Raw genomic sequence first — 13,743 nt, 5'->3', positions numbered from 1 at the left:
CAAGCCCAAAGCAAAAGGCAGAAACAGAATTTAGAGCTATAAAACAGCCTCTGAAAGGGAAACCATATCTAACATTACTTACAAGATAAATGCAAATTAAAGCCTCATCCCAAGCATAACCGCTATCCTGAGCTCTACTGTCACTAGCTTTGAATGCTTTTGAATTGCATATAAAATACAGGATGTGCACTCATCTGTGTCTGGCTACTTTTGCTCAGTCCTCTTGTTTGGAGTTGTGTATGTACTCACCCCCACTTCTGTGTAGTTTGCCATTATTTCGCATAAACTCCCACTTGGATATCCAGTCCACGGGGGATGGGCGTGTGGTGACTTCCGCGTCGGGCTTGCTGTGTTTGTCTCCTCAAAGTCAGGCTGGAATTTAACCCCATTGTGAGGGTTGAGAGGAACCTGACCTTGGTATTTGGAGGTGGGGCCCAGTGGGGGGACTATTAGGATTAGCCGAGCTCACGAGGGTGAGGCCCCAGGGGCTGCATTAGTGTCTCAGTGAGAAGAGAGTGAGAGACCTGAGTGAAGACCCTGCCCTGTGCCACCTTCGTACGTTCCAGCAAGACCGCTCTCCCCCCCAGGACCATGGGCCAGAATCAACCTCTTCTGTGACGTTACGGGACTGACAACGGCAAAGGGACCACCATGGGACAGTCTGTGAGCGGGTCCGCTAGGATCACCCTTGCACAAGTCTCCTGGTGGCTGTGCATCTGCATCTCTGTGGTGGATCCAGCAGAGAACGGAAGTGCTGGCCACAGAGTAGGCACAAGCAGGGGTTACCCACGATGACCCCGTGACCCAGTGAAAACAAAGGAACCCCTGAATCCAGGCCAATATAAGCAAGCAAGTAAATACATGGGGGAGCAGAGAAACTCTTCCTTACAGCACACAGTCCACTGGTAAATGGAGAAGAAAGGACGACAGTCCAGATGTGGCAGAATTTTGGACAGTAGGGGAAAAAGGGAAAAGGGTACTTGGAAGTTCTTTCTGTTCTTCTTTTTTTTTTTTTTTAAGGAAATTTATATTTATTTGAAAGGCAGGAAGAGCGCTATTACTTCTGCTCATCCAATCCCCAATGCCCGCGGCATCCAGGCCTGAGCCAGCCTGAAGCCAAGAGCCCAGAACTCAATCCGGGTCTCCCGTGTGGTTGACAGAGACCCAAGTACGTGAGCCATCATCTGCTGCCGCCCAGGATGTGCACTGGCAGGAAGCTGTCCTGGAAGCAGAGGAGCCAGAACTCCACCCAGACACCCTGGAATGGGACGTGGGCGTCCAGAGTGGCGTCCTCACTGCTGTGACAAATGCCTGCCCTTCTGCTATTCTTAGATAAACTCCTGGGTGAACTTCACGTTATCTCAAAGTTAAAAGTTAGAAAACAGTACAACGACACAACTTTAAAAGAGAAAGCAGGCCGGCGCCGCGGCTCACTAGGCTAATCCTCCGCCTAGCGGCGCCGGCACACCGGGTTCTAGTCCCGGTTGGGGCGCCGGATTCTGTCCTGGTTTCCCCCCTTCCAGGCCAGCTCTCTGCTGTGGCCAGGGAGTGCAGTGGAGGATGGCCCAAGTGCTTGGGCCCTGCACCCCATGGGAGACCAGGAAAAGCACCTGGCTCCTGCCATTGGATCAGCGTGGTGTGCTGGCAACAGCATGCCGGCCGCGGCGGCCATTGGAGGGTGAACCAACGGCAAAGGAAGACCTTTCTCTCTGTCTCTCTCTCTCACTGTCCCCTCTGCCTGTCAAAAAAAAAAAAAAAAAAAAAAAGGCAAATTAACTCTACTGAGTTGGCTTTTTTTTTCCTCCAAGATTTATTTATTTGGAATTCAGAGTTAGAGAAGGAGAGACAAAGAGACCTTCCATCTGCTGGCTCACTTTTCAGATGGCTACAATGGCTGGGACTGGGCCAGACCAAAGCTAGGAGCTTCCTTCAGGTCTTCCATGTGGGTAGCAGGGGCCCAGGCACTTGGGCCATCCTCCACTGCTTTCCCCAGGCCTCACTGAGTTTGGGTAGGCAACTACTACTGTCATCTGTTTGCGCTTTAGTCTTACATGAATGACCTACTCACTGAACAATCTCCAGATACCTGGAGAATCCTTTCACTCTACGTCAGTTTAAGAACCAAGACTACAAGGTGTCCATTTTTTAATTTTAATATACTAATATATGTATCAATCTGTATCCATATATTGAATTTTTCATATAAATCATAACATGCATATTTTCAAAATGTTCATGAAAAAAGGGAATTAAGTTTTGATTGAAAAATGCTGAAATCCATGTAGTTTATTAATAATATGCATTTCCCACACATTTTTATATCGCATGTATACATGAATTTCGGGATTTTTTGGCAAAAAATTAAACATTTTAAAAATTCTATTTTCCCATTAAGTTTTTTTTAAAGATATATTTATTACTTATTTGAAAGGCAGAATAACAGAGAGGCAGAGGCAGAGAGAGGTCTTCCATTCACTGGTTCACTCCCCAAATGGCTGCAACGGCCGGAGCTGGGCCTATCAGAAGCCAGGAGCTGGGAGCTTCTTCTGGGTTTCCCACATGGGTGCAGGGGTCAAAGGAGTAGGGACATCTTCTGCTTTCCCAGGCTCCTGGGACTCTAACTGGCACCCGCGTGGGATGCCGGTACTGCAGGCAGTGGCTTTACCCTTTATGCCACAGCATCAGCCCCTCCCATGAAACTTTTTTTATTAAAAATTACATAAAGAACAAATTTCATGTATTTCATATATGCAGCTTTCAAAATAAACTTTTTAGTTCCATTTTCCATGAACTTTTCCAAGTACCCTCATACAGCAATCCTGTATAATTGCCCTAGCAGGCAATTTTGCGCTCACGAAAACAGGATACACTTAGATGAATTTTAGCTGTTTGTTCATACTGCGGAGTGACAGGATGGAACTATTATGATTACTCCTCTGGCTTAATGTGTTATTTAAAAGGCTGCAATCTAAAGCTAACAGGTGCTTGGTGGAGTCTCAGGTGAACACGTGGCCAAGCGCAGCCCTGCAAAAACAGCAGGGACAATGTGTTCTAAGGTCTTGGGAGTAGCAGGAGTAGCAGTCAGATCCGAGGTTTTCTGGAGGTGGGGCCTTTGGGGGGCGATAACAGTTGGATGAGGTCAGGAGGGTGAAGTCCTCCTGGGGGGTTTGGTGCCCACCTCAAACGCAGGGACTAGAACTTCTCCATCGTGGGAGGTCCAGTGAGGAGGTGGCCATCTGTGAGGTGAGGGGAAGGCCGCCCTCCCTAGACCTCACGCTTCCAGCCTCCAGAACTGGAGAAATAAGGTTCATTGTCTCAGCCACTCAGTCTGCTATTCTGTTATGGCAGCCTGAAGAAGACTTCTCCAGTAAAAACCTCTGTCTACATGACATTCAGTTAAACTACAAGTGGGGGTGACTTGGCTCCCCCTAGGGACACCTGGCAAGGCCTGGAGTCATGTTTGATTGCTGGTGGGTAGGTGCTGCTAAACACCTAGCAGTGCTCAGGACAGGTCCCACAACACAGCATTATTCCCCGAAAAACATCGATAGTGCTAGGTCAAAAAACTGCGTTAGAGACGACTATTGGCTGGTCTTAATTCTTATGTCCTCAGAACTTTGTCTCTCTTATTTGGGACAGTCTTGAGGACTTGGCCAAGTCAAAACTTTTAGGTCTAGGAGACACTGTAGCAGCACTGGGAGATAGATGCTGGCCCCAATTTCCTACTCAACTAAGTCACACGAGTATGAATGCCCAATATGGGAAGTTTCTCTCTGGTCTACAGCTCACTAAATAATCAAGATGATCAGCTCAGTCATCCACACTGCACACTGGCACTCATCTAAGAATGTGTTTCTTTACATGAAAAAAATACCATTGCGTACGAATTAAAGACAAGTCCCAAGGGTCTGTCTATGCATGCCTTCCCCAGGCCCTTCGCCTCTTCGGTCTGCATTTTCTTGTGACAAAAGGAAATGGAATTTGCCTTTCTCTGCACCCAAAATTATTTTGCCTGTTTAAGGTCCACAGGATGACATCCCTCAAAGAAAAGTCTTGCCCAGGGTTATTTTATTTAATTTATTTATGTCATACAGTGTAGAAAGCTATCATGTCATAAGCAATGATTCTGTACAATCATCCTGCAGAAAAAGTTTTGGGGAGGATTCTTGCTTATTTGAGACCAGCAGAGCACTCCCACCCCCCCCCCCCACCTGTAAAAGTGCTTACAATGAACAGGGATTCTTCTTGTTTTTCTTTTTTTAATCAAAGATCCAAAGATACATGGACAAAAAAAGTTGAAATTCTCAATGCCTAATGTGTGCATATAAAACAGGCACAAAGAAATAAACGTGTATCCTCTTATTTCCTATATCACAAATATAGCAGAAGCAGCAATCTGTACAGTAAAATGCAATCATGGAAAGAAATTCTTGAAGTCATCTGGAATACTTAAAAATGTTTCAAATGCATAGTGATCAGGAAAAGAATACTTAGGCAAGAGAAGCAGCTAAACTCCCACGCTCACAGGAAGCACCCCCCATCGATTCTTAAAGCATATTTCAAGTAGGGCTTAATTGGGTCACAAACCACAAGAATAATATACAACTGGCTAAGGGGCTATGTGATAAATAATCAGGAATCTATTCATGCACTAATTTGATACAGTTAAATTCTTTACAGTACACAAAACCCATTAATAATGTAGTATGGTGACCAAAATGTCAAGAGAAAATACATTACTGATCTGTATATTAATTCAAGTTCAGGCATCTACTTGTGTTACAGCACAGCTGTCAAAAGGCGATAATGAGTAAATAATAAAACCGAAGGGCTTGTTTCTTTCCACATTATAAATGAACACCGATGGGTAGTGAAGCAATGGTTTGCTGTCCAACGTCAGAGGCTGCTGTGGCGGTTGTCTAGTTCTGCATCTGCTCAAAGAACTTGTAGGTTGGGTTCTCATAGCCGTTCTGCTGCATCTTGGAGAGGTGGCGCTCCTCAGGGGTCACAGCTGCGTCAACCTGAAAAGCAGGGATGAGCATTGAATTAAAAATCTTGTAAGAGTGCACAATGCAGCGCTGGCACTGTGGTTCACTTGGTTAATCCTCCACCTGCAGTGCCGGCATCCCATATGAGCGCCGGGTTCTAGTCCCAGCTGCCCCTCTTCCAGTCCAGCTCTCTGCTGTGGCCCGGGAGGGCAGTGGAGGATGGCTCAAGTGCTTGGGCCCTGCACCCGCATGGGAGACCAGGAGGAAGCACCTGGCTCTTGGCTTCGGATGGGCGCAGCACCAGCCGTGGTGGCCTTTAGGGGAGTGAACCATTGGATGGAAGACCTTTCTAACTCTACCTGTCAAATAAAAAAAGTGCACAGTGCAATACCTGTGCACAGTACTGGCAGAGCCGTAAAAAGGAGTGTGCTACTCTTCTTTTGCAAAGATTGCAGAACACTGAGGATTTTTCTCCTTTCCTCCTGAACCTTGACTTAGAGCAGAGTGCCTTTGCCACGAGTTATGTATATGTTCCCTCTCGCCACCAGGTGGCGCCGAGAGCCTTGACTGCAAAGTGCTCATTGGTTGCTGTTGCTTCAACACAACAGTAACTGGGTAACTCCCTGTTTGCTTAATAAGGTTGAAGAGCTATGATGGAAGGCTGTTTTACTTCAGAGTATGGTGGTTACCTAGAAAGAAAGGCAAGAGCCTCACAGAAAGGGATTCAGTAGAACAGACTGGGTGACACCCAGAGCCATGTAGAAAAACCACTGTTTCTTAAACTGCTATTCGCCCATCTTCATCAAATGTCACAAATGTCAGGTCTGACAGTCTTAATAACTAAAACAATGGTAGGGGTGGGTGTTTAGAGCAGTGGTTATGACATCACTTGGGATGACCCCATCCCATGTGTGAATGAGTCCCAGCTCCACTCTAGATTTCTGCCCCCTGTTGATGTGCACCCTGGGAGGCAGAGGCGATGGCTCAAGTACACAGGTCCCTACCAAACATGTGGGAGGCCTGGATGGAGTTCTGGACTTCTGGCTTCAGGGTGGCCCAGCCAGGCCTGCTGTTGTGGGATTTGGGGAGTGAACCAGTGAGTGGAAGATCTTTGTCTTGCACTCTGTATGTAGCCCCTTAGCATCCTACAGCCCTTGGGGCTTAGCTCAGAAAAAGACTTCCTATAATCAAAACCAGCAAGTCTTCCCTAAATTCTTCTTTTATTGTGCCAAGTAGTAGCCCCCTTGATATGCACACATCACTTCAAATTTTAAAAATTTAATTGAAAGGTGCATACAGAGACACATACTATACTTCTCCCAGTATAGAGAAGAGAGAAGGTATTTAATTTTACTGAATGAATTAAAAAATTTCCTACTGGAACCACTGGCAGGCCAAGAGAATACACACACACACACACGTCATGAGGAGGAACAAGCATGTTTCCTATAGCAATGTGCTGATGCACCAAGCAGACAGTTTTCCTCTCAAGGGATATTCTCCAGTGTGTGCATGATGAAACTGGCCTCCCACCTCATTTCTAGACTGCTGCAGGCCCTTTCCCTACCACTTAGGAGTTGTCAACTGACATTTGGCATCTTGTGCAGCCTTGTTCCCTGACAGCCCATCTGGCCTGGCTCTGAGAGCACACAGCCGCCCCACTGCAGCGGTGCCTCTGAACCAAGCCTGGGAAAACTGCCAGAGAGCACATGGTGTGGGCGCCAGGACTCAGGCCTGGGGCTGGAGTGGGGATGCCATGACTACGCCCCACAGGCTAGCAAGTAAATAATCAGGTTCCCCTGTGGGCCTCTGCATGACCCCCACTTCATGGACCGACTGGCAGTTTAGTCTGGGCAGGAAGTGGAATCCCCTTGACTAAGCTCAGGCAGCTGGAACAGACACACATCTGGCTTCCTTGTGCCTCTGCACAGTGTTTCCTCCATGGGGTGTCCTGATTCTTAAAGGTTCTTTCACAGAAGGACAGCATGCCCCCCATTAACTGTCACCTGCAGCCACATCCTTGGTGAGTTCAAGGACAGGGCTGGGCGTTTCTCCCTCAGAACAATGTTGCCAACAATCGCTCCCCAAGAGCCACACTCGGGCACCTTTCTCAAGGAGCTGTTGCGCATCACCACCCTTGGGAAGTCACTCGCAGGTGTATTCCCCACCCCTTCCTCTTTCTTTCATCTGCATCCTTGTTGTCAACAAATGAGCTCACCTGGCTCCCCTGGGAATTGCATCATTAGCCACAGGCTTGTGAAATTCAACCACCTCCGTGAAAGGTGAGCAGGAGGAATTCCATTCAAGCTCTGACCTGTTTGGCAGGGCCTGTCTGCAGCAGTATGTGCCTTGCATTCGGGTATTTGTTTGCATCACCTCCTAACTGAGATTTTGGGGAATGTCAGGGTTAAAAAAATTAACTTGTTTAGTACAAAATGGCTGTAGTTTTGCAGGGAGGAAAAACCCTAATGCTGGTTGGTTGTTGGAATATCATAGTTTTATCTCCTGCAAGAGGCACATCAGCGTTCACACCGGCTGCCAGTAACTATTTGCAGGGAACACCTGGAAGTTTAGTAGCTTTACCTCCTCTTCAAATTCCAAAGCCGCTTAGAGCCCTGCTGGAAATGCAATGCTCAGAGGTCGGTGTGCAATCAAGCACCTGACTTCTTGGGGCCTTGGTTCTTCTAGCAAATTCTCGTTAACCTTTGCCACTGGGAGGGCAGCAAAGTCTTGCTATTCCTGCTGTGGGGCGGCTTGGCCCTCAGACTTCAAGGGGCTCAGGAGCTACAGAAGGGGATTATCTGCACAGGATGGCACCCAAGGAGGCTACGCTATGTCTTTTTATCCCTGATCTCCTTAAAGAAGAGAAAAACCCAAGAATCCACATCTATGGATAAAGCTACCACTCGAGGGTGAACCTTCCTCTGCATCAAGGCTCATCAAGCCCTTCTTGGTGGCTAAGCCACAGCAGTGACATGGGCCACCATGCAAAGGCCAGCCACGTGGTGACCCTGTGCAGACAAGGTCCCTGCACCAACGCAGCAAAATCATTTCCTTAAAGCAGAGTCGGGGAGGTTTGATTGAGTAGTGATTGTTCTGGAAGCAATGATGAACAAAGAGGTCAGGGACAGATCCCGGACCCTACCCCCAGACAGGAGCATCTGTCAGTGGCTGAGAGGAAAACATCCATGCATACCACCTCTGAATGTTCAGTCTGGACTGCCTAGGTTGGACAGCAGTGGTGACTGACCTGAAGACTTCATTTGGCTCGTGGTGCCATGCATTGCATCTTCCAGAGAGACCTGGGGCTCCCTGTACTGTGCTGCAGTGTGGCTGCACACATTGGAAAGAGCTGAGTCCAAACAGCCTGACTGACCTCGTCCTAAAATAGCTTCGACTAGAACTGCTGAATACCCTTTGGTTTATGTCCCTTGCACATCTCTTTCTCCCTAAACTTGACTCTTGGGATGGCTTCACCATAACCGGAGGAATTTATAGCGCAACTACCAGATCGTCCAGATACAACAGTCTCTCTCGATTTAGTTTTGCTGCATTACTGTGGTGTCAGGAGTATTCACCTGGGGATGGAATCTTGCAGGAGGGGCAGTGAACACTAAATCATATGACGTGCAGTAAAAGCAGCAGGATGTGTATCACTGATGTCCCCACAAACATGGCACCAAGTTGGGCCAAACAACAGGGATCCAGCCTGAGATTTAACCCCTGACACCCTCTCCGGCTGCTCTTCAACCAGTTAGTACCTGCCAGGTGCCTCGATCCTGGAGGGTCAAGTTCTTGCTAGGAAGAAAGAACCTCTCAAGACATTTTGATGGTGTTCATATGTCAGGAAAAGTCACATGCCATGACTCAGCAGAAAGCTAAATCAAACAACACTGTCTCTAAGCACGAGAGGTTTCCTGGAGACCAGGGCTTCCATGGCATCTTGTTCAGCCAGCAATGGTGTCAAGTGCAACGGTGTTCTCTCCCGGGAGGGGGAAGGACATTACTCATTTTATTCTTAGTGAATCAGAAGTGCTCATTAATGAAGCAGGCTAACCACAGCTGGACATAAATAATTCCATGTGTGGTCATCCCCTGGTACCCAGAGGGGGCTGGTCCCAGGTTCTCCTTCAGATATCAAAATTCATGGATACTCAAGTGTCTTATATAATGCGGTGTAGTATTTGCATGTAACCCACACACATCCTCCTGTATGCTTTAAATCATCTTTGGTTACTTAATACCTAATATAATAGAAAAGCTATATAAATAGCTCTTATATGGCATTGTTTTGGGAATAATGACAAGAAAAAGTCTGGGCAGTTTGGTTATAGACACTTTTTTTCTCCCAAATACTTTTGATACTTGGTTGGCTGATTTCTGTAGATGGGGAACCTGTGGACACAGGGGGCTGATGTGCCTGAGGGTGGAAGAGGCAGGTAAGGCAGGGTGAACTGTGTGTTCCCCTTCCAATGTGCGCAGGTGGGGCACTTCCAACCAGTGCTGAATCCGGGGTGCTCTGGGAGAAAGGGTGATCAGAAACCTCACAGCACTGCGCTCCCCCTGGGAACTCTGGGTGTCCAAGATCTACCACCCTAGAGAAGCTATACCTCCTAAGGGCAGCAGACAGTTCCGTAGGTGAAGTTCTGGCCAACACTGATGGACAAAGGGTCACTACAGAAGGTCTGGAAAGAGGGAACAGAGGATGCTGTCCAGGCTCTGGACAACATCTTTCTTTAAGGAAGAAGAAACGCAACACCACAAACAAGGTGAGGCACTCAATCTACAACAGTGTGTCAAGCTTGCTGTCAATTAGACAGCAAAGGGAGTCTTGCAGAAGGGCTGGACAAGGGTCCTCCCTCTGCTCCTTCCAAAGTCTCTAAGCTTAAAAAATGTTCCTTTTTTCTCCCTTAGAATCTGGGTTAAAGCCTCTAGTTCTCCTCTGACATTTCAAGTCCAAGGAGACAGTTCTTGGGAACTGACCAAAAGAAATGTCTAACCCAGGCAGGTCTGGAGGAGTGCTGATTAAAAGGCGCCTCGTTACCTCTGAGACAAGAGATAGCATTTTTTCCTGTCAAGCTTTGCTGAGGGAGTAACTAGAAGGAGGTGAAATACTGAGTGGATCTCAAAACTGACCAGTGTTGTCTGGGTCAGCTGGGAGAATTTTTAACACTTTGCTTTCCTGCTTCCTGTTCGGGAATTCTGTTTTCCTAGGTCTGGGGTGGGACCTGGGCATGTGGCCTCGCAGAATAGCACCTGGGAAGTCTCACGCACAGCAAAGCACAGAGCCCCTTCTGCTCAGCGTCACCGGGCTCGGTGTTGGCTGACCTTGCCCCTTTGTATTCCTCTATTCCATGTGACTGTATGAAGAGATGGGGCATTTACAGAGGCTAAATAAGGCTCAATGAGGTTATGAGGCTTCTAATCCAGTATGACTAGGGTCCTTAAAAGAAGAGGAATGTGGCTGGGGCTGTGGCCTAGCAGGTAAAGCAGCTGCCTGCAGTGCCAGCATCCCATATGGCCACCAGTTCAAGTCCCAGCTGCTCCACTTCCGATCCGGCTCTCTGCTATGGCTTTGGGAAAGCAGTAGAAGATGGCCCTAGTGCTTGGGCCTCTGCACCCATGTGGAAAGACCTGGCCGAAGCTTCTAGCTCTGGCTTCGGATCAGCGCAGCTCCAGCCAACTGGGGAGTGAACCAGTGGATGGAAGGCCCTCCCCACCCCCCGCCTCTCCTTCTTTCTCTCTGTAACTCTTTCAAATACATTTTTTTTTTTAATAAAAGAGGAGGAGATAAGGCCACAGAACACAAAGACCAAGTGAAGACAGAGGGAGAAGGTCCATCTGCAAGCCAAAGAGGCCACAGAAGACACCAAACCAGCCGACACCTTGATTTCTGCCTTCCCGGCCAAGAACTGCGCGTAAATTAATTTCTGACATTTATGCTCCTGATCTTTGCTATGGAATCCAAGAGAAGCTCTTGGGCCTCTGGCATCAAAGACGTAATTTACTTGATAGAAATTGTGCAGACAGGAAGCTGCCTCTTGGCAGACTCCTCAAGTCAAGGCAGTTATGTTAAAGAGCATTTTGAAACTTAAGTACAAGAATATTTCAAAAAGCTTATGGACAATTAAAAGATGGGCTTATTTTTGCACAGAAAAAGTTTGAAATACACATACAGATAGCCTTTTTGTAATATTCATTTTCCACAAAATTCTGAAGTCCTCATATAGGGAAACATTTTTGCCCAAACATGGCATTGAAGTGAAATAAAAAATGGATTTGAGAAAAGAGATGTTATGGTAATAAATATACATGTTTCAGGAGACACAAGCTGTGTTCTGTTATTATAAAACAAGCAGTATTTCAAACTAGATGTCATTGTTGCTTTTTAAATGTTTTTGTATTCCAGTTTGTGACCCATTCAGCTCTTTTTCATCCTGTGAACCACTGTTGTTCGAGTTTTGTCCACTGCACTGCTCTTTACCACATCCCCTCCAGTCTGGGCCAGGAAAATCAGTCTCAACCCACTTCCAACAGCAGCTCCTGCAAACAGGTGGTCTGCGGAGATTTTAAGCGCTGAACAGGATGCGGTTTCTGGTTTCACCACTAACTTTATTTAAACTGCTTCTGCCTCCCTGCAATGAAGAATTGTATGTTTGGAGCACATTTCCTTGGGGTGAGATGTTTAACTCATTGGAAACATCTGGCCTTCTCTTGGATGGGAAAAGTAATGATTAGCATGAGGGGAAATCCAGACTCTGACCTTGAACCCTGCTTCATCTGACATGGGGTGGGACTTGTGTCGCATGAGTTTTCTCATCAACAAAATGAGATCAGTCTGATTGATCACTGATATCTTCCAGCTCAAAAAATTCTATGACTCTTAAGACGTAATGACTTCCTCTTTCTAAATACAATTTACTAAGATGTTGCACATCCTGAGATTTTTTATTTTTTCCCACAATGAAAGTACATTTTAAAAGTTCTACAAAAGAACTTATGATTCAGAGAGGGTGGGGTGGGAATTACGAGTTTAAGAAATTATATTTGAACAATCTCGTGGCTACTGTTTCGTGTTGTGTTGCTGTAATCCACTACTTCTGTGCTATGCACCCATTAGCTTGGCTTGTGGGGATAGAGATTATAAAGGAAATAACAAAGGACAGTAATTGTGACTGTGCAGTAGCACCCTGAGACTAAGATACTAAGGGCAGAAGTGCAGGTTAGCAGGTTGAAGCATATCTTGAGTAATAATCCTGCATGTTTTTCTGGGCACTTTGGTACAATGTGATTTTCTGCAAAAGTTTAAAGATTACAGCCTTTTCTGAGGGTATTATTTACTATTATCTTATTTACTTAGAAGTCTATTTGAGACACATACAGAAAATCTAGGAATAAATGCATTTAGATTATTTTTGGAAAACAACCTCCCATCTCATTTTTCATATGACATTTTTTTCTTGCTGTTACTTTTGTTTTAAATGTCCCAGGTTAATTGCAATTTTTTAAAGCCAGACCTTGTTAACATTATTATTGATAATTTCAATATACATGGTAAGAGGAGAAGATGTGCAAGCTCAGTGCTTGATCATAGTATGCACAGTAAGTTGGAATGAATGAAAATCAAAACAAGAAAAGAACAGCTGTAACCTGAGCACCATGGAAGAATACTGATTTTCTTTTTCCCTAAAGAAATCCTTGGGCCATCTTGCCTAAAGGTAAACACAGTTTCTCTTAGTCTTAATTCCCACTTGCAACTGTGTAGCCATGTTTACCTACCTCCACCACACCATGATGGATGGATGTGTACTGCTTCTTCTTCAGCATCACCAAGGTGATGACAATCACTGTCGCTATGACAACACCGCCCACCATGAGTCCAATGATCGCACCTTTGTTTGAACCCACATCTTCAGCAAAGAACACCTTGAAAACAAGTCAAGAAAAAGGGCTGTAATTGCAGGACACATTTGGATGAGGTGTGCGAAAAGCTTTAGCACAGATTCTGTCCTAACTCAATGTTAACCCTTAAAATGTTTTTAATTAACAAAAATATAATCTGAGAGGCAGAGAAATGGATAAAGTGCTCCCATCTGCTAATTTATTCCCCAAATGCCTGAAATGCCCAGGGCTGGTGCGAGGAGCCAGGAATGCAATCCAGGTCTCCTCTGTGAGTGGCAGGAACCCAATTCCATGAGCCACCACTGCTGCCTTCTAGGATCTGCACTGGCAGGAAGCTGGAGTCAGGAGCCAGAGCCAGGAACTGCACCCCAGCCCTCCAAGATGGGATGCAGGCATCTTAACAGGTATCTTAACTGATAGACCAAATGCCTGCCCCACAATAGTACATTCTTTGGCTGGTCAAATGTATGGTGCTTGCTTAATGAAATACAACAGGTGGCTTCCCCACTTCCTAGGAACTTCCTATCTTCCCTCCATCTGTCAAAACAGAAGTCTGCAGGGACTGTAACCTGTTGACAGGAGGAACATCTGATGAAGGGTGGGATGTAGCTCCTGGATCTATCAAAAGCTAGAAAGGCATGGATCATGACCAACTTAGGGGGCCAGCATTCTCCCAGGCATGGCAGTGTGAAACCGGGAGACCTGGTGTCTGACTACACATGACCGTGCCCTAGGTGCTTCTGAGACCTGCAGATACACCCTCACTTCCTTGGAGGGGCATTTTTAATGCACAGAAATAAACATTCAAAAAGAGTTCAACAGAATCCACTGTTAGCCACATTAATTCAGCAGG

At 46.3% G+C, this 13,743-nt stretch overlaps 1 protein-coding gene across 7 annotated transcripts in view; it reads right to left on the bottom strand.

Annotated features, from left to right (window-relative positions):
* Positions 1 to 4,063: 4,063 nt before the first annotated feature.
* Positions 4,064 to 13,743, bottom strand: part of APP (amyloid beta precursor protein) — a 269,028-nt gene continuing 259,348 nt past the window's right edge. For all 7 annotated transcript variants that reach the window (XM_008266825.5, XM_008266826.5, XM_008266827.5 and 4 more), the window contains 2 exon segments: positions 12,768 to 12,914; positions 4,064 to 5,021 (listed from right to left, as the gene is read on the bottom strand). In XM_008266825.5, the coding sequence (XP_008265047.1) occupies positions 4,920 to 5,021; positions 12,768 to 12,914 (249 nt within the window). In that variant the 3' untranslated portion in view covers positions 4,064 to 4,919.

The sequence above is a fragment of the Oryctolagus cuniculus genome, chromosome 4 (assembly GCF_051225735.1).
Source record: "Oryctolagus cuniculus isolate XC-2025 breed Fujian yellow rabbit chromosome 4, ASM5122573v1, whole genome shotgun sequence".
Lineage (NCBI taxonomy): Eukaryota > Metazoa > Chordata > Mammalia > Lagomorpha > Leporidae > Oryctolagus > Oryctolagus cuniculus.
The sequence above is the reverse complement of the archived record's forward strand: the minus strand, read 5'-3'. Positions and strand labels throughout refer to the sequence as shown.